This window comes from Microcebus murinus, chromosome 26, assembly GCF_040939455.1.
Source record: "Microcebus murinus isolate Inina chromosome 26, M.murinus_Inina_mat1.0, whole genome shotgun sequence".
NCBI lineage: Eukaryota > Metazoa > Chordata > Mammalia > Primates > Cheirogaleidae > Microcebus > Microcebus murinus.
The window spans coordinates 5,499,992-5,521,315 of NC_134129.1; the positions used below are offsets into that span (position 1 = coordinate 5,499,992).

The 21,324-nt window shown below is 35.1% G+C and overlaps 1 protein-coding gene across 1 annotated transcript; it reads left to right on the forward strand.

Moving 5' to 3' along the window:
• Positions 1-7: 7 nt before the first annotated feature.
• LOC105883081 (UDP-glucuronosyltransferase 2B7-like) lies at positions 8-19,798 on the forward strand. Its single transcript, XM_012785960.3, has 6 exons — positions 8-867; positions 2,688-2,836; positions 10,893-11,024; positions 13,044-13,131; positions 14,014-14,233; positions 17,568-19,798. Exons 1-6 carry the CDS (start codon positions 102-104, stop codon positions 17,845-17,847), a joined length of 1,635 nt encoding a protein of 544 aa, XP_012641414.2. The 5' UTR covers positions 8-101; the 3' UTR covers positions 17,848-19,798.
• Positions 19,799-21,324: the final 1,526 nt, after the last annotated feature.

Sequence of the window (21,324 nt, forward strand, 5' to 3'; positions counted from 1 at the left end):
ATGTCCACTTGCCAACCACATACTCAGACTGTTCAGTTAATGCTTACTATAAAGTGTAGGAGTTAAATTTTAACTTGATTGATTTGTGCTTGGATATAAGCATGAGAAAGGGCAGGAGAGAACAGCAATTGTACTGCAGCACAATGGCTCTGCTGTGGACTTCAGTTCTTCTGCTGATGCAACTGAGTGGTCACTTTAGCTCTGGGACTTGTGGGAAGGTGCTGGTGTGGCCCACAGAATACAGCCACTGGAGGAACATGAAGACAATCCTGGATGAACTTGTCCAGAGGGGACATGAAGTGACTGTACTGTCATCTTCAACGTCCGTTGTTATTGATCCCAGCAAAACAACTGCTATTAAATTTGAAGTTTATCCTACATCTTTAAGTCAAGAGGACTTTGATGGTTTTTTAATGAAAATGCTCCATAGAGCAATATATGATCTTCCAAAGGACAAATTTTGGTCAGGTGTTTCACAAATGGAAGAAATCATGGCAGGATTTTCGGAAGTTATGAGAAAGCTCTGCAAAGATGCAGTTTTAAACAAGAAACTTATGGCAAAGCTACAAGAATCAAAGTTTGATGTCCTTTTTGCAGATGCTATTGGTTTCTGTGCTGACCTGCTGGCTGAGATACTCAAAACACCCCTTGTGTATAGTCTCAGCTTCTCTCCTGGCCACACATTTGAGAAGCATGGTGGAGGACGTCTATTCCCTCCTTCCTATGTACCTGCAGTTATGTCAGAATTCAGTGATCAAATGACATTCATGGAGAGGGTAAAAAATATGATATATGTGCTTTACTATGACTTTTGGTTCCAAATATGTGATATGAAGAAGTGGAATCAGTTGTATCTTGAAGTACTAGGTGAGTCATGTTTTTAATTGGTGGTTATTAATTTCCAGTTTTCCTTGTACCTTGGAAGGCGAGCTTGTATGAATATAAAGTCAGAAGAGTATATGTTTTGCAAATGTAACTATGAAATAAAAATACAGATGATCTAGCAATCTCACAAATATTATGGAAAGATTATGGAATCAGTTAAAACCTTGTGGTCATAATTTAAACAGGACACTCCATGAAGTCCTAAATATACATGCTAAAGCAGAGAGGAGTTTTTAAACAATCTCATATCTCCTATACATTATTTCCATGTCTAATACAAGTTAATAGATACATCAAGAAACATCTTGATGAAGGCAGATGTGTAGATAGAGGAATTAAACATTTTTCTAGTACAACCATTAATGTGGCATTGAAGAATTTGTTTCTCCTTGGGTAACTTATTTTTTCTATTAAGAAATTAAAATGGTTTTTTCTATATATCCAGAAGAAATCCTTCACAGTTGAGAGATCAGTCTATCTCACAAATGGACATCAAAAATTTGAGATTTCCAACATTTCTATGTTCCTTCTCAAAGGGCTTGAAGATTATCTGTTTTAAGGCCTAAAATTTTACTGATATGTGAGCATCCAAGTTTGTGTCTATATTTTATTAAATTATATAACTACATTAAGAAAAATATGAGCCAAATGAGGGGGTAGCAAAAGCTGTTCATTTCAATAATTTTGGAAAATTTATACTTGTTCTTAGTAAATACATCTATTGTTAGTAGTATTTCTTTTTTTGAGACAAAGTCTCACTCTGTCTCCCAGGCTAGAGTGTCGTGGTGTCAGCCTAGCTCACAGCAACTGCAAACTCCTGCATCAGCCTCCTGGGTAGCTGGGGCTACAAGCACTTGCCACCATGCCCAACTAAGTTTTCTATTTATAGTAGAGATGGGGTCTCACTCTTGCTCAGGCTGATCTGGAACATCTGAGCTCAAGGGATCCTTCTGCCTCAGCCTCCCAGAGTGCTAAGATTACAGGTGTGTGCCACCACACACACATTTATTATTAAACTACTAATATTATTAAGATCTTCACATGAAACAAAAGTAGTAGTAGGTACCAGAATTTCAACCATATATTCAAAAAACTCTTGATACACTTGGAGAAGGAAGGATCATGAGACTAGTTTCATAAATTGTAGAAATTAAACTGAGTTCTTATTAGAAGGAATTTTATGGGTTTGGTAGGATTAATGGATAGTGGAACCCCAAGAGTGGCTTGAATGTATATTTGTTACTACTTAGCTTTAGAAAATAAACTAATTCATGGGTAATGCCATAGTGGATTATATTAATGATTATTTATTTATTTATTTTAAGTTGGATGTTTTATTTTTATTTTATTTTATTTTTATTTCAGCATATTATGGGAATACAAATGTTAAGGTTACATATATTGCCCATTCCCTCCTCCCCCCTCCCACCCACCCAATACCCAATAAATATTATTCCTATATGTCCACTTAAGTGTTGATCCGTTAATACCAATTTGCTGGTGAGTACATGTGGTGTTTGTTTTTCCATTCTTGAGATACATCAAGAATGGAAACCCATACTTAGTAGTATGGGTTCCAGCTGTATCCAGGCATATACAAGAGGTGCTTTATCACCATTGTTTCTTAAAGCTGAGTAGTACTCCATGATTGTAAATATACTGATCTGATGTTAGAGACATATCTTCTCTAAGAATTTTCTTAATACTTTGCTTTCCTTTGGCTACGTTTTAGGAAATTACATTTATATTTTCATGACAACTCTCTTGTGTCATCTATGTTTTCTTTTTTTTCTCCCCTTCAGGCAGACCCACTACATTGTATGAGACAATGAAGAAAGCTGATATGTGGCTTATTCGAACCTATTGGGATTTTGAATTTCCTCGCCCACTCTTACCAAATTTTGATTTCGTTGGAGGACTCCATTGCAAACCTGCCAAACCCCTACCTAAGGTGAATATATTCCTATTTGTTTGGCTTTGTTTATTGATTGTAAGAGTTGAGGCTCTTCACATTGTTCTAGCTTAAAAGGAACACTGTTTCTCACCAATGTTAAGGTGTCCCCAAAATGTTGACAGCAAAACGTAATGTTTACTTGTTTCACTCCAGCATTGAGAGCATTCCTCACTGAGATCCCAGAGTTTTACCTCTTAGAGCACAAAGGGGATGGTTTACCTTATCAGAGCAGGTGTTTCCTGCCTTAGGCCAAGTCTGTAGGACACCTCAATAAAGCTCCCTGGGGAAACTTTTGTCTCAACATAATAATTGCCTATTAGAGAAGCACAGAATGCATATAAAATATAGACCAAATAAAGTCTACAATGTGAATCTTAAAAGTAACCTTAGATTTTAATTTGCAAAAGAATTATGCCAGAATATAAAATAATAATTCCCTATGGTGGAACATAGGAACTAAATATATTTTACTTTAATATCATACTTTTAAGACTAAAGGAAAAGCAATCTTTCTTAGTGCACTATTATATGATCTTTTTGTCTACCTTCCTTTTTTGGTGATCTCAGCATATTATGGGGGGTACAAATGTTTAGGTTATGTATGTTGCCTTGCCCCCCCACACAGATTCAAAGCTTCAAGCACGCCCATTCCCCACATGGTGCACCTCACACTCATTATGCATGTATATACCCATCCCCTCTTCCCCCCTCCCATCTGCCTGACGCCCGATAAATGTTATTCCTATATGTCCACTTCAGTGTTGATCAGTGAAACAAATTCTCTGGTGAGTATATGTGGAGCTTATTTTTCCATTCTTGGGATACTTCAATTAGTAGAATGGGTTCCAGCTCTATCCAGGAAAATACAAGAGGTACTATATCACCATCGTCTCTTACAGCTAAATAGTACTCCATGGTATACATATATCACATTTTATTAATCCACTCATGTATTGATGGGCACTTGGTTTGTTTCCACATTTTTGCAATTGTGAATTGTGGTGCTATAAACATTCAAGTGCAGATGTCTTTTTTAGGGAATGTCTTTTGTTCTTTTGGGTTGATGCCCAGTAATGGGATTGGAGGACCCAATGGTAGATCTACTTGTATTTCACAATACTGCTTTCCACAGTGTTTGCCCTAGTTTGCAGTTCCACCACCAGTGTAGGGGTATTCCTATCTGTATACATCCACACCAACATTTATTGTTTTGGAACTTTTTTTTTCTTTTTTTTTTATTTCGGCATATTATGGGAGTACAGATTTTAAGGTTTCAATAAATGCCCATTTCCCCCTCTCCCCCCAAAAGTCTGAGACTCCATCATGACCATCCCCCAGATGGTGCACATCTCACTCATTATGTATGTATATACCCGCCCCCCTCCCCCCTCCCACCTGCCCAATACCCTATTACTGTAGTACCTATGTGTCCACTTAGGTGCTACTCAGTTAACACCAGTTTGCTGGAGAATATATCTGGTGCTTGTTTTTCCATTCTTGGGATACTTCACTTAGTAGTATGGGTTCCAGCTCTAACCAGGAAAATATAAGATGTGCTATATCACCATTGTTTCTTAGAGCTGAATAGTACTCCATGGTATACATATACCACATTCTATTAATCCATTCTTGGATTGATGGGAACTTGGGCTATTTCCACAGCCTTGCAATTATGAATTGTGCTGCTATAAGCATTCGAGTGCAGGTGTCTTTTTTGTAGAGTGTCACTGGATCATTTGGGTAGATGCCCAGCAATGGGATTACTGGATCAAATGATAGATTCACTTGTATCGCTTTAAGGTATCTCCATATTGCTTTCCACAGAGGTTGAACTAGTTTGCAGTCCCACCAGCAGTGTAGGAGTGTTCCTCTCTCTCCGCAACCATGCCAGCATTTGTTTGGAGATTTTTTGATAAAGGCCATTCTCACTGGGGTTAAGTGATATCTCATTGTGGTTTTGATTTGCATTTCCTTGATGATTAGAGATGTCGAGCATTTTTCCATGTTTGTTGGCCATTATTCTGTCTTCTTTTTAAAAGCTTTGTTCTTGTCCTTTGCCCAAATTTTGATAGGGTTGTTTGATTTTTTTCTTGCTGATTTCCTGAGATCTAAATTGATTCTAGTTATCACTCTTTTATTGGATGTATAGTACGAAAATTTTCTCCCATTCTGTAGGTTGTCTGTTTGCTCCCATGACAGTTTTTTTGGTTGTGAAGAAGCTTTTTGATTTGATCAGGTCCCATTTATTTATTTATTTACTTATTTATTTTGTTGCTGTGATTGCCTTTGGGGGTCTTCTTCACAGATTCTTTCCCTAAGCCAATGTCTGGAAGAGTATTTTCAACGTTTTCCTCTAGAATTCTAATAGTTTCACACCTTAGTTTTAAGTCTTTTATACAGCATATGTTGATTTTTGTGAGAGGTGAAAGGTGCCGACCCAGTTTCAGTCTTCTACATGTAGCAATCCAGTTTTCCCATCACCATTTGTTGAATAAGGATTCTTTTCCCCAGTGTATGTTTTTGTCTGCTTTGTCAAGATTAGATGGCTATATGAGGATGGTTTTCTATCTGGGTTCTCAGTTCTGTTCCTCTGGTCAATTTTCCTGTTCTTGTGTCAGTGAAAACCTGTTTTAATTATTATAGCCTTGTAGTATAATTTGAAGTTTGGTAAATTAATACCTCCCATTTTCTTTTTATTGTCTAATATTGCTTTTGCTATATAGGGTCTTCTCTGGTTCCATACAAAGCATAAATTTATTTTTTCTATATCTGTGAAAAACGATGTTGGTATTTTAATAGGGATTGCATTGATTCTGCAGATCACTTTGGGTAGTGTAGACATTTTAACAGTGTTGATTCTGCCAACCCATGGACATGGTATGGCTTTCCACCTGTTTACATCCTCTGCTATTTCCTTCCTTAGTGTTTCATAGTTCTCTCTATAGAAGTCTTTTACCTCCTTAGTTAAATATTCCTAGGTACTTTATTTTCTTTGTTGCTATTGTGAAGGGAATTGAGTCTTTGATTTGGTTTGCAGTTTGATCTGATATTGGCATATATGAATGCCTTTGATTTGTGTGTATTGATTTTGTATCTTGAGACTTTACTGAGTTCATTTGTCAATTCCAGGAGTTACTTGGTTGAATCCTTGGAGTTTTCTAGATATAATATCATGTCATCAGCAAAGAGTGAGTGTTTGATCTCTTATGCCCCCATGTGGACGCCCTTAATTCAGCTCTCTTGTCTGATTGCTATAGCAAGGACTTCTAGCACTATGTTGAATACAAGTGGATATGATAGGCAACCTTGCCTGGTTCCAGTCCAAAGTGGGAATGCTTTCAATTTTTCACCATTCAGTATGATGTTAGCTGTGGGTTTGTCATATATGGCTTATATCACTTTTAGGTAAGCCCCATTTATGCCTATTTTGTTAAACATTCTTATCATAAAAGGTTGTTGAATTTTCTTGAATGCTTTTTCTTCGTCTTTTGAGAGGATAATATGGTGTTTGTTTTTGCTTCTGTTTAGGTGGTGAATTACATTTATAGATTTGCGTATGTTAAACCATTCCTGCATCCCCGGAATGAAGCCCACTTGGTCATGATGGATTATTGTCTTGATAAGCACCTGGATATGGTTAGCTAGGGTTTTGTGGAGAAATTTTGCATCTATATTCATAAGGGTTATTGGCCTGTGTTTTCTTTTTTTGTTGCATCCCTTCCTGGTTTTCGTATCAGGGATATGTTGGCTTCATAAAATATGTCCATGAGGATTTCATCCTTCTCGATGTTGTGAAATAATTTCTGCAGGATAGGCACCAGTTCTTTTTGTAGGTGTGGTAAAATTCGAGTGTGAAACCATCTGGTCCAGGACTTTTCTTTTTAGGAAGGTTTTTTATTGCTGTTTCAATTTCAGTACTTGATATTGGTGCTTTCAAGAATTCTATTTCTTCCTGGTTGAGCCTAGAGAGGCTGTGTGTTTCTAAGAATTTGTCCATTTCCTCCACATTTTCCAGATTGTGTGCATGAAGATTTTTGTAGTATTCATAAATTATGTCTTATATCTCCTTGGCATCAGTTGTAATTTCTCCTTTATTTTTCCCGATGGAGCTTATTACAGATTTTTCTTTTCTGCTTTTCGTTAGCCTAGCCAAAGGCATGTCAATTTTATTTTTTCAAAGAACCAACTTTTTGTTTTATTAATCTTCCTTATAGTTTTCCTGTTGTCAATTTCACTTAATTTCTGATTTGATCTTATTGATTTAACTTCTTCTGTTGCTTTTGTGGTTAGTCTGTTCTTTTTGCAGCTCTTTGAGTCAGTTCATTAAGTTGTCTATTTGTGATCTTTCTCATTTGGGGATATAGACATTTATGGAAATAAACTTTCCTCCCAGGACTCCTTTAGCTGTGTCTCAAAGATTTTCATAATGTATGTCTCCTTTGTCATTTAGTTCAAAGAACCTTTTGATTTCCATCTTCATTTCCTTGTTTATGATGTAATCATTCACCACAGGTTGTTTAATTTCCAGGACTTTGTTTAGAAATGAAAGTTTCTATTAGGGTTGATTTCTACTTCTTATTTCACTGTGACTTGACAAGATACATGGTATAATTTCTATTTTTTTAACAGTTTTGAGACATGCTTTGTGTCCTAAAATATGGTCAATCTTAGGGAATGTACCATGAGCTGATGAGAAGAACTTATATTCGGTGGTTTTTTTGGGTTGAATGTCAAGTAAATGACATGCTCATTTGTTCTAGAATTCTGTTTAAGTCCATTATTTCTTTGTTAATTTTCTGTTGGAGGATCTGTCCTGTGCTGCCAGCAGAGTGTCCAGGTCTCTGGCTATTATGGTGTTGCTGTTTATCAATTACCTTTTTATTAGCACCAATATAAAATTGAAATCTTATTCATAGTTAAAACCCAATATTTCTGTTGCATGCCAATTTTTTATATTAACTTTCACAAGGGACAAAAGGAGAGGTAAGGTTAATGAAAATTCTGTGCAATCTAACCATAGTAATATATTTTCCAATTTACTTTAAGGGAAGATGATAGTTCCAGTAAGAGAGGGAAGAGAGTAAGAGAAGAAGGATAAGTAAGTAACAGCATGACTAGTAGTAAAATAGTGATAATTACTAATAATATCTGTTGCTACTAACTTGCATAATGATTTCAATTCAAGTCAATACTTATGAAATGCATTCTCTATTATTATATAAAGTAATTCTTGCCACAAACTGCTTACTTTTCCATTAAATATTAAGTTTGAGACAATATCTGTATATTTTAAAATACCAAGACATTCAGCAAAACATATCAATCATTTAAAAAATACATATAGCTGTTGACTTCTCAGTATACTTATATGAAACTATATAAACCTAAAATAAATCAAGATGGGCAGATTCAATATTTGTGGCAGATATTCATAAGATAAATACTCAAAGTAATGCACATATCTTACATTAAAAAAGATAAGACTTATACTATATGCATACCACATTACTACAATAATTTTACAAAAGAATAATTATCCATAATGCAAGTTTTTTTGGAAACTAAGGGTCAAATGATGAAGAGAACAAGATCACAATTTTTTCTATGATTATAATTTATATAAAATAAGATTAAAATTTTCTACACATATGACAAATAAATGCATCAAGCTATATACACAGAATAAAAATCATAATGCAAGCACACAAACTTTAAATTGGAAATATCTCTGGGCAGAGAGTATGGGTGAAACTCAATATATTTTTTATAAGATTTTCACACTATTACAAAATATTTACATTGATCTTGTGTTATTTTATGAAGATGCTACAGAATGAGATCAGTAATGATTCTGTAGAGATGTATTACATCTATACTGAATGGATGAAGAAGAGTTTTTTAGGCAGTGAGACAGGGAGACAAAACATTGAGCAGAAGTTACACAAAATGTAGCTTCAGGTAACTTGAATCACACAGAATACCTGGATGCCCCATGTATTACATGGAATAGTATTAATAGTATAGGATTCTCATATTAAAACTAATGTTATTTGGTTAAAACTATATTTTTCAAAGTTGTGAATTTTTTTTTGTAAATAACAGTTTTAATCAGAAGCTTCACCCCAAGGATTAACATACAAAAGTATACTTGTTATGTTGGAAGGAATTTATCATTATTTTATACAAAGAAAGAAAGAATGACTTAATTTAATATGAAAGGAACAAAAACAATAAAAAAGACTATATGATTTTTATGTGATATCCAAGAAACATTTGGTTTTATATTTCTTTTTTTTTATTTTCTTCTTCTTCTTTTTTTTTGGTAGGTTTGTTTGGTGGGAGAATATATTGAGAAATTTAGAATTGTTCCTGTATAGAATGTATTACAATTTAAAAATTGGCACAGAATTGAAATCACAAGTCAGAGTAATACCCAATCAATTCCAAGTAAGCACACATTCACCCGGAGTCTCATAAAGTGTGATGGAGCTACTTAAGGGAGGGACCAGATGTCCATCACAGAAAGGCCTGGTGGCTCTCTCCATGGTGGCAAAGCTGCTCTCTATGGGACACAGTCAGGGGACAATGATAGTCCCTCCCAGGCAGTTATAAATAGCACTTCAAATTAGTAGTGTAATTTCAGGATAAAAATTGCCTCATACCTGAATAATGACTAAAGAATTGTGATCTTTCAACTATGTAACTATATGCCATAAAATTCTGTATTATAAATAAAATTCTTGGGGCTAGTTCACTAAAATTCTAAACCACAATATTATAATCATGAATAGCAGTAATTCTTAACCTTCAGCTATTTAGTGTGTATGCATTTGTGTCTGTGTGTGTGTGTGTTTTAAGGGAAAAGGCTTGGAAACTCTGACAAACTTTAAGTGAGGTATAAGAGATTATAGAACTAAAGAAATACAGATATAGAATCATCTCAACTTTTAGTAAGATTTCCCACTTGTCATAATCAGAGAATGATTCTAATGACTACAAACTAAAAAAATTCTACAGAAAACTGCTTGAAATGAACAATAGTGATTTAGAACTACAACCATATATAACTGAAGCCTAGTGAAGCCCCTCTAATAATCTATATTAGTAACTATAATAATACAAAAGAAGAGTCTGGGTAAAATACTTTCTAACATTATCTCTCCTAACTACATTGTAATATCTCTACTTCATTTGTTCTTCCCATACACATACATACATGCATACACATATTTGCACAAATATCCATAATAGGAGCCATCTATCTCATAATACGCATTTCTTTCCAGATAAACTTAGTGATTACCTTATTAAAAAATAGTCTAATAATTCTTAATAATACTTGGTTTTCTCTTCTTAGATTTTTTTTTAAATTTTTATTTTTAAGATTTCTTTTTTTATTTTTATTTTTTCAGCATATTATGGGGGTACAAATGTTAAGGTTAAGTATATTGCCCTTGCCCCCCTTCCCACCTCGAGTCAGAGCTTCAAGCGTGTCCATCCCTCAGTTGGTGCACATTGCACTCATTATGTATGTATATACCCACTCCCTAAGCCCCCTGCCCAACACCCTATAAATGTTATTCCTATATGTCTACTCCCGTGTGGATCAGTTAATACCAATTTGCTGGTGAGTACATGTAATGCTTATTTTTCCATTTTTGGAATACTTCTCTTAGTAGAATGGGTTCCAGCTCTAGCCAGGAAAATGCAAGAGGTGCTATATCACCATTGTTTCTTATAGCTGACTAGTACTCCAGGGTATACATATACCACATTTTATTAATTTACTCATGTATTGATGGGCACTTCAGTTGTTTCCACATCTTTGCAATTGTGAATTGTGCTGCTATAAACATTCGAGTACAGGTGTCTTTTTCATAAAGTGACTTTTGTTCTTTTGGGTAGATGCCCAGTAATTGGATTGCTGAATGATATGGTAGATCCACTTGTATCGCTTTAAGGTATCTCCATATTGCTTTCCACAGATAATCTTTTCAAATGTGTTTCTTCTACTGATAACCTGTTTGTGGCGGAACACATTCTTTCTTCACAGGAGATGGAAGACTTTGTCCAGAGCTCTGGAGAAAATGGTGTTGTGGTGTTTTCTCTGGGGTCGATGATCAGTAACATGACAGAAGAAAGGGCCAATGTGATCGCTTCAGCCCTTGCCCAGATCCCACAAAAGGTTGGATAAAGTGTCTTATGGTGGACAGCTACTGAATCCCTCTGTTCAACATTGTAAAGAGTACTGCTGCAGAAATTTTCTGTCCAAAAGGTTAACTATTTTAGCATAGCTCTATTTACCTCAGGTATCAGCTTAAAAACTAAAAGTATAAATGGAAAGTGTTACAATAGTAAAGAGGCGGATTTCCACTTATGGTAACTTTGACATTAACAGTGCGACCATACCAAATATACCGCAGGGGTGCACTGAAGTTTTGGTATTATCATGGGATTGAAAGCACGTACACAGAAATCTCCAAATTGTGCCCTGTCATTGGATGCTATTGCTATCAGATTTCCCGAGGACATCATATACACCACACATATTATCAGTAAGGAGTTGAATTGTTGAGTGTCTGCACGAGCACAATCCCAATAAGCAGGTATTGAAAATAGTTTACATGCATTAAGTTTAGGCTTCCCATGTGAGCTGACCTTTTGTATGGCCTATCAATTTGGAATAAAACTCATTGATCTGCTGTTCAGGGTGCTATTCAGACAAAGGATGATTGGGTTGAGAAATGCCTATCACAGGTACCCACCTAGCCAAGTATATTTAGAGAAAGAGACAAACTTCCTACCTTTCTGGACTGGGCTCTGATCTAATGAAAAGATGCAGATGGGATCCTGCCCTTAGGGCAGAACCTATGCATTCTATAATGTAGCCCCACAGAGATCCTGATCTCACCACTAGATTAACAGCTCCTTCTGTTGAAGGAGACTGGAATAAAGGAAGGAGTCAATCAGAATGAAGCCAGGAATGGGAGAGGTCAAGACCGCCTCCATAAAATAGAATAAGAACTTATTTTCTAATGTATAGAATACGCTGGCAGTCTATGAGTATTTGGGAATTACTTTTAGTTTTCTATCTTAAACTTTTCTTAATGATCTTTGCTACTTTCTGCTAAAAACTCTAAATTATTCTCACACTCGCATAGCAAGTAGAAGGTAAAGACTTCTAAATTAAACTCAAGTTTATAAGGATTACCTAGGAATTCTGCAATCAGTAGCTTATTTTGGTACTGGGCATGGACATGGCTTGGTTATAGCAGACCTTAAGAATCACTGCTGTAGCCTATCATCTAAGTGTTAATGATCTATTATGCAAAATTTAACAAAATACAATTTCAGACTTTTTCAACGGCTGTGCTCTTATTCATAAATTGCCCACTGTCTCTACTTTTCTACATTGAAAGAATTTTCAAAACTAGAAACAGTGGTAATACTCTGAGTTTTTGTCAAAAATTGCCACTGAAACTTTTTCTTGGAAGAAGTGCTTAAAACTTCTAAGTTTAGTGATGCAAACTCTCAATGCAGCATTGGTAACTTTCTCACAAGCAGCTCATCTTATAGTTTTTATTGTAAGTCAAATAATGTCAAACTGGAGAGAAAGTAATTATAAAACAAATATTATAAATGAACTTCTACTCATATCCCTCAAATGCTTGAAGTGATAGTTACAACAGTTACCATGATTTAATTATTACACACTGCATTCCTGTATGAAGACATTACATGTACCTCATACATACAGACAACTAGTATGTGTCCAAGATAATTAAAAATAAAACATGTAAAAGAAGCAATAAAAAGAATATTATTAATTTTAGAAGATGACACCTAGTATAAAACACATAAAAAAATGAAAAGACTGATGTAATGACTGATGCACATTTTTTATATTAGAATAATATTTACTGTCCTTTTCTTAAATACTTGAATTTGTGGTTAAAAATATCATTTGTTTACATTACTTAGAATTCTTATATACAAAATTGATTATAACACTATGCATTTGAAATCTGGTTATGCTATTTACCTCAGAAATTTAGTACTTCTCATTACTTAACAACCTTGTTCTCATTTCTTCATCTTTTGTATGGAGGGGATTTAACTAGATGGTTGATAACCCCTTTAGAGTTTTACCGTGCCATAACTTTGGAGTCTCACCCATGGAGCAAGGTATTTTCTTACCCTACAGGTTCTATGGAGATTTGATGGCAAGAAACCAGACACCTTAGGACCCAATACTCGGCTGTACAAGTGGTTGCCCCAGAATGACCTTCTTGGTAAGATATTGGAGAAAAAATACTGAATATATGACTAATAGCCAACTAGAGTAACAGTAAGTGAACAGCAACTAACATAGTTAATATTGATTTTTGAAATCTCAAATATAAATCCTAGCTATTTCATATTGATTTTCTATCTTTAGGGGGAAAGAATAAAGTGTATCAGTTGACATTTTGCTACATACACCCGTATTATTGATGTCCATAAAAAAGTATTAATATATTTATTTCATGAGTAATTGCCTCACATAAAAGTTGGCAATAGCTTCCTGGGTTGTCTGTCTCCTATTTCTAGGATTTTACCCCATCCTTTTCCCTACAGTAGGTTTATTTCACATGACACTGAAAAATAACAGGTCTTTTTCTATTACCAGTGACTGCATTTTCTATGGGAATAAATCCTGGTCTTTACTACACTGTGATGACACCTCCACAGGGAAGTGTGGCCTGTCCTTCCTCTGACCCCAGCCCTGCTCCCAGCACTCTCCCTGTGCCCTGGGCACCTTGCGTGTCAGACTCCCTGACTGCATGTTGCTTTCAGAGACATGTTCTCACATGACTGACCTTTTTCTTTCCCTTTTTATATTATCTATACATTTTCTTTATCCAGAATGTGCTTTTTCATTTGCCTGCTTGGAAATCTTGTATTCATTGTTCCATTCCCAAGTCACACACCATTTCTTCCATGCAGGCTTCACTTTCCTGTCCATAAAAAGCAGGATCTTCTTCCTCTGAAATCTAACAGCAATTTCAGGGAAGTGGGTATTCTAATCTGCTATCCAGAAACATTGCCCCTCTCATTGTCCTGTATTGTGCATTTTTCATTTTATTCCTAAGACTTGTATTGAATAATTTTGCTGAAATTTCACCCAATTCTAGGTCATCCAAAAACCAAGGCTTTCATAGCTCATGGTGGAGCCAATGGCGTCTATGAGGCCATCTACCACGGGGTCCCCATGGTGGGCATCCCTTTGTTTGCGGATCAACCAGACAACATTGCTCACATGAAGGCCAAGGGAGCAGCTGTTAGAGTGGACTTCAGCACAATGTCAAGTACAGATTTGCTCAGTGCTTTGAAGACAGTCATTAATGACCCTATGTGAGTACACTAATTCTTTAATAAGTGGTATTTATAGATATGTTCTCTTGTCCAGAAGGAAGATGAGATTCATCCCTTTATTAGTTGATTAACTTTGAAAGAATTTAATTGTTTAAGTAATATGAAATCTTCTTTTATTTTCCACCAGTTATTTCACAGTTGCATTGAACTCTATAAATTTAAGGAGTAACCAATTAGTGCAAAAATGTTCTACACAAAATAACTTCAGTTATAAAAATAAGTATAAAAAGGATGAATGTTAAATGGTAAGACAGAATTCACACTTAAAAGCAGTGATAAGGCCGGGCGTGGTGGCTCACGCCTGTAATCCTAGCACTTTGGGAGGCCGAGGCGGGCGGATTGCTCAAGGTCAGGAGTTCAAAACCAGCCTGAGCGAGACCCTGTCTCTACCAAAAATAGAAATAAATTAATTGACCAATTAAAAATATATATACAAAAAAAATTAGCCGGGCATGGTGGCGCATGCCTGTAGTCCCAGCTACTCAGGAGGGTGAGGCAGTAGGATCGCTGAGCCCCAGAGATTGAGGTTGCTGTAAGCCAGGCTGACGCCACGGCACTCACTCTAGCCTGGGCAACAACAGAGTGAGACTCTGTCTCAAAAAAAAAAAAAAAAAAGCAGTGATAAACTTAGAAATATAATAAAATATTTTAATTCAATTGCTAAAATTTCTGAATGTATTACTTTTTCTTACTCAAAAATTTACTTTTATATTATCATTATTTTAATAGATTTGATAATGAGATATAATTTACAATGCATAAAGATCGCCTATTTTAAGTGTAAAATTTTAATATTTTTACTGTGTTTATAGAATTTTGAAGCCATGACCATAATATAATTTTTTATCTACCCAAAATAAACTTCATAAGGCATAGATGTCTTTTCCCATAAGTCCCTAACCCTAGGGAAATACCAATTTTTTTCTCTATGGATTACCCTCTCTAGAAATCCCCCATAAAGGGAATAATACAATTTGTAATGTTTTGTACATAGCTTTTTCCATTAGGCTTAATTTTTTTTAGTTTTATCCATGTAGCTGCATGTATCATTATTTTGTTCACTTTTATTTTTGTATAATGATATACTTTAGTATATCAATATATCATAATTAATCTATCCATTTATCAGCTTATGGAGATTTTGTTTGCAATTATGAACATTGTTATACATGATTTTTTATCAAAATATGTTTTTATATTATAAAAGTAGATTTTAGAAGAATTGTTTGGCTATATGGGAATTTTTGTTTATGGAAAATTTCCGAATTGTTCTCCAACATACATGCACCATTTTTCATTACTACCAGCCAGATAGGAGGGTTTCATTTCCTTCATACTGTTCCCAATACTTATCATCTGTCTTTATTACTGCCATTGTACGGGTGAAAAGTACTGTCTCATTAGTCTTGATTTGTATTTCTCTTATGGCTAAAAATACTGAGCATCTTTTCAAGTGCTTACTAGTCATTCATGTGTCTTCTTTGGCAAAAGTTCTATTTGAATAATTTGAACACTGTTATTTCTAAATTTATTTTATTCCTGATTTATAATAATACTTTATATATTAGGGTTACAATTTCTTATCAGATGTATGATTTTAAAATATATCTTTCCTTCTGAATGGGTTGATTGTTATACATTTTTGATGACATACTTTGAAGCACAAATTTTTAATTTTGGTAACATAACTCTTTAATAATTAATTGTTTCCATACTCCACAGGAAACAATTTGGAAATTGCGTTGTCTAGACCAGCTATTATCAATTTAGCATTTATTGCTACCATCAATAAAATTGCTATATAAAGGATATCACCTAAAGGAATACTTGAAAGATATTTTGTCAAGGAAAAATAGTAGAACAATAAATGATAAAAATACTTTAGAGAAGGCAGGAGAAAACTAGAAAATAAACATAAAACAGGTTGGAAAACCATAACAGAAAATACAGAATGAGATTATAGATATAAATCTATATATACCAGTACTTATATGAAATCTAAACAAAGAAAAGACAAAATAATGATTAAAGATATAAAGCATTTGAGGAACACAATTCAAAAATGTACCTATTCACATAGGATATATGTATAGATATTTTTATATAGCACATGCATTTATAACATGTATATACTTGTGCACATGTGTGTGCTTCTGTGTATAAACTAGAAATATATATTTGTCAAGAGTATACAGAATAGTTACCTGAATTGAGCACATAATGGGTAATAGATCATGACTCAGTACATTTTAAAAGATTGAAAACCATATAGCTATATGGTCTAGCCATATTATGAATAAGTTAGAAATAATCAAGTAATCTCTTTAAAAGTAATAGTCCATTGGAGACTTCATAATAATTTTTAACATTTGAGCTGTTTACTAATAGTGTGTGCATTTATCTTATGTATTTCATACTTAACAGTTTATTTGAGAAAATATAGAACATATCTTCAAATTCTAAGATCAAATAGCAAAATAAGCACACTAAAAAAGAGAAAATCCTAGCCATGCTGCCATGCCACTAAAGGCCTCTCTGAGAGATAACATTTAAGGAGAAGCTTGAAAAGGAGCTACAAGCAAAATTTGTATTGTTTCAAAGAGGAATGCCCCAAGAGAGGGAGACAGGGGATGAAAATTGTAAGGGTGCTAACCTAAGAACATATTTTTATCTTAAAGGGTAATAGAAGGACAGTGTCCCTAGGAGACAGTGTGGATGGGGACAGTGTTAGGAGAGGAAGTTCCAGTATTTGATGATGTAGGGTCCTGTAGACCAAAGGAGAGATTTGGTTATATTCTTAATGAGATGGGAAGGCAGATGGAAATCTTAATCAGGCAAAGGGAAAATGAGACATGGGTTTCCAAAATAATCATTCTGAATACTGGGTAGGAAGCAGACAGTAGAAGACAGAAGTGTGAAATAGAATCAGAGAGACTGCTTAGGAGGCATTTCACCCACCATGACACAAATCCCTTTTGCAAACATCAAGATGATGTTTCTCAGATTGCATTTCCACTACCTTACTTACAACACTTAGAATGATTCCAAATATTTCCTCTGCTTGAAAGATATTTCCCAACTGAACTTCCATTTTCACTTTTAAACAGATTTCTTAATGATACAATTTCAATTAAAAGCCAAGCATATGACTTATATTAAAATATGGCATAGTAAGATATTCAAATTTTTGTCAATTTTAAGGCATTTCCTTTGAATCACTTGTATGACATTTTTTAAAACCTTTCAAGAATTTGATATGTTTAGCCAATAAACTTAGTTTCAGTGTTAGAATCTTTTATGTTTTTCTTTCCAGGTATAAAGAGAATGCTATGAAATTATCTAGAATTCACCATGATCAGCCAACAAGGCCCCTGGATCGAGCAGTCTTCTGGATCGAGTTTGTCATGCGCCACAAGGGAGCCAAACACCTTCGGGTTGCAGCCCACGACCTCACGTGGTTCCAGTACCACTCTTTGGATGTGCTTGGGTTCCTGCTGGCCTGTGTGGCAACTGCTATATTCATCATCACAAAATGTTGTCTGTTTTTCTGCCAGATATTTGCTACAGCAGGAAAGAAGAAAAAAAGGAAGTAATTAGATCTAGGCCTGATCATGCCAGAATAAAGAGGTGTCCCATAGAAGAAGAGAACCCAAGCACTTCGTGGATGGGCCAGGCTTTAGGTGACCTAATGCACCTGTTTCAGAACAAGGAAAAATGAAAATATTGGTATTTTCACTGATCTTTCTTTAGTTAATTTGTTCTGTCTATCAGATGGAGATACAAGTCCTTTGTGATGATTTTCCTTGGTTATTGCCTCTTCTCCGGATCTGTCTCACAGCTGGATTTGTCATCCTAGACCTCAGTTGGTGAAACTTTTCTCGTAAATGATTTCTGAATTTGCAGAAGATGGTTTCTCAGATCACCTTCAGGGTGCAATAAATAGCTCCACACTCAGAGGAGCCATGTCTCCTTCTTGCCCTGCCCACTATCAGATGTTGTGTACCAGGTGACAGCAAGACCCACGATCCTACTAGTGTCTTAGACACCCAGCGGGGTCAAATCTCTCTTATCAGGTAGCCTCCATTTCACCTTGTCGAGTCATGTTTGTAGTTGTTCCTTATGCCATTTATCACCTGGTCATTTGTGGCATTCTTTATTTCTATAAATCTATTGCCAAAGTTTTACAATTACATAAATAAATGTAAACCTTCCATCTGAAACATCACCCCAATTCCATGGGACGTAGGTTGAGGACTACGTCACCCCTCCTCCCATAGATACGGAAGGATAAAACGGACAGTGGGGAATACGTAACAGGGAAAGACCTAGAAAAGTGTGAAATGTATTGCAAGATGTCTCTTTAAAACCTACCCCACGCCTTTTGAGAATTAAAACCTCCATCTCTGCCTCAGGCCAGTGATCAGGAGGGTCAGTGTCTTTTGTACTTTGTACCACAGGAGATGGCTCCATGGAACTGTCTGGGCAGGGGTCACGAGATTGCCTTTGCTGGAGATAGGACTGATCAGAACCATCAACTGTAGTTAAATAGCAATACCTTAAAGCTGAATACCCTCCCTTTAAAAGCTCTGTATTTCTGCCAATGGACAAGAAGTTGGCATTGTAAGACAAGAGTCTCCATCCTCCTCATTTGCCAGCAAATTAATAAACTTCCCTTCCCTTCTCTTCAGACCCTTGTATTCATTCTTCTTCTGCAGCCTCAGGGACAAGTACTGAATTTCTGGTAATGCCCATAGTCCCAAGTAATCTGAAAGCATTGACCAGAGAATCAATTAAGCCTAGGGTTTCAAGTCTGGGGTGGGCAACATAGGGAAACACCAATGTGAAAGATTAAAAAAGAAATAAAATTAAAAGAAATAGCTGAAACAATCTTAAAAAAGAAATTGGAAGGTACACTTTCTAATTTCAAAGACAAATGCAAACTCATGATAATCAAGAGAGTATGGTAGTGTATGATACAACAGGAATGCAGATAAACATATAGATCAATGAAATCAGATGAAATCAGTTTGGGAATCCTAATGTATATCCATGCATTCATGCTGTTTGTTTTTCTTTTTTTTTTTTGTAGAGGCACAGTTTGGCTCTGTTGCGCAGACTGAAGTGCAGTGACACAAACAAGGCTCACTGGAACCTCCAACTCCTACACTCATGCCATCCTCCTATCTCAGGCTACCAAGTAGATAAGACACCAGATGCATGCCACCATGCCTGGCTAATTTTCTCTTTGTCTGTTTTGTGGACACATGGTCTTGCAATGTATACCAGTCTGCTAGAAATTCTGAACTCAAGTGATCCTCCTGCCTCTGCCTCCCAATGCTGGGAATATAGGCCTGAGTCACCATGCCCACCCACATTTACGGGTTTTAAGAGAGTGACAAAATTATTTAAAAGAAAAATAACAGCTTATGTAACAAATGCTGGTTGGAAAACTGATTATCCATATCCAAAAGAGTAAAGTTGAACCCCCTACCTTAAATTCTCAAAATAGGTCAAAACATTGTTTAAGGGCTAGAATTATAAAACTCTAAAAATAAAACATAAAAATTAATCTTTGTGACCTAGGATTTGCTATTAGTTTCTTAGAAATGACACCAAAATCAAAAGCAATCTAATTAAAATATGTAAATTTGACTTCATCAAAATAAGCAATTTTAGGCTTCAAAGGACCATCAAGAAAGTGAAAAGAAAACAACCAGAACTGGACAATATATTTGCAAATTAGATGCCTAATGAGGAAGTATTATAAAAATATCTTTTAAAAAATACAACTCAATAATTAGACAAATAAGCAATTCAAAAATGGGCTAAGGATTTGAATAAAAAATTCTGTTAAAAAATATACGACAGCTGAAAAGCACAAGTAAAAATCTCAAGAACATTAGCAAATTATGAGATATCACTTCACTGCCACTGGTTATAATCAGAAGATGTATAACAAAAAGTTCTTGCAAGGATGTGGAGAAATTTAAAGCCTTATATATTGCAGATGGGAATGGAAAATGGCATAGCTATTGAAGAAAAAGTCCAGCAATTCCTTGAAAGGGTCAACATACAGGTAGCATATGACCCAGTAATTCTAACTCTAGGCATATACCCAAGAGAAATCAAAATATGTCCATACAAAGACTGTACATGAATGTTTATAAGCTACAATAAACACTATAACAATATTAAGCAAAAATAAATAACATTCATGTTTATTATAACTATTAAGAGAAGAGTCTATGCTAATATATTAATAATTTAGGCTTTTATGAAAGCCAAAAATTGGACACAATCAATGTCCATCAATTGATAAATGATTAAATCACATGTGTATATCCATCTGATACAATACTATTTGATAAAAAAAGGAATGAAGGGTGATGCATGGTGGCCCATATAAGGGCCACCATGCACAACCCTTTTAAAATATTATGCTAAGTGAAAAATGCAACTCATGAAGGACCACATAGTTATGATTCCATTTATCAAATTGTATGGAAACTGAAAATTTATAGATACAAAAATTAGATTATTGGTTGCTTAGGGCAGGGGGGATGGACAAACGCAGAGTGTGGACATAAGAGCTAAAGTGCACAGGGATTCTTTTAGGGAGATAAAACTATGCGTTGTAGTGCATGCGCAATTCAATGAACACATTTAGAAAACACTAAATTTTAAACAATAATGGTGAGTCATATGGGATATCCATTACCTATTAACAAAGATTTACTAGAGCAAAACATTGAAACATGATATTCAACAATACTGATTCAGCTACACAATTGATTTATTTCTACTTCTGTATCAAGGGACTGAACACAAAGGAGCCACTCCCTTGTCAGAATTTTTGATACTATTCTAGAATACATCACATAAAACATATTACTTTCACATGCGAGGTCATCAAAATTACCTGGATTATAGCACATACAAACATAAAAGGGACATTAAACACACTTGAGTAAATACGAACTCATCTAACTTCGGTATGTCCACTTGCCAACCACATGCTCAGACTGTTCAGTTAATGCACTTACTATAAAATGTAGGAGTTAAATTTTAAC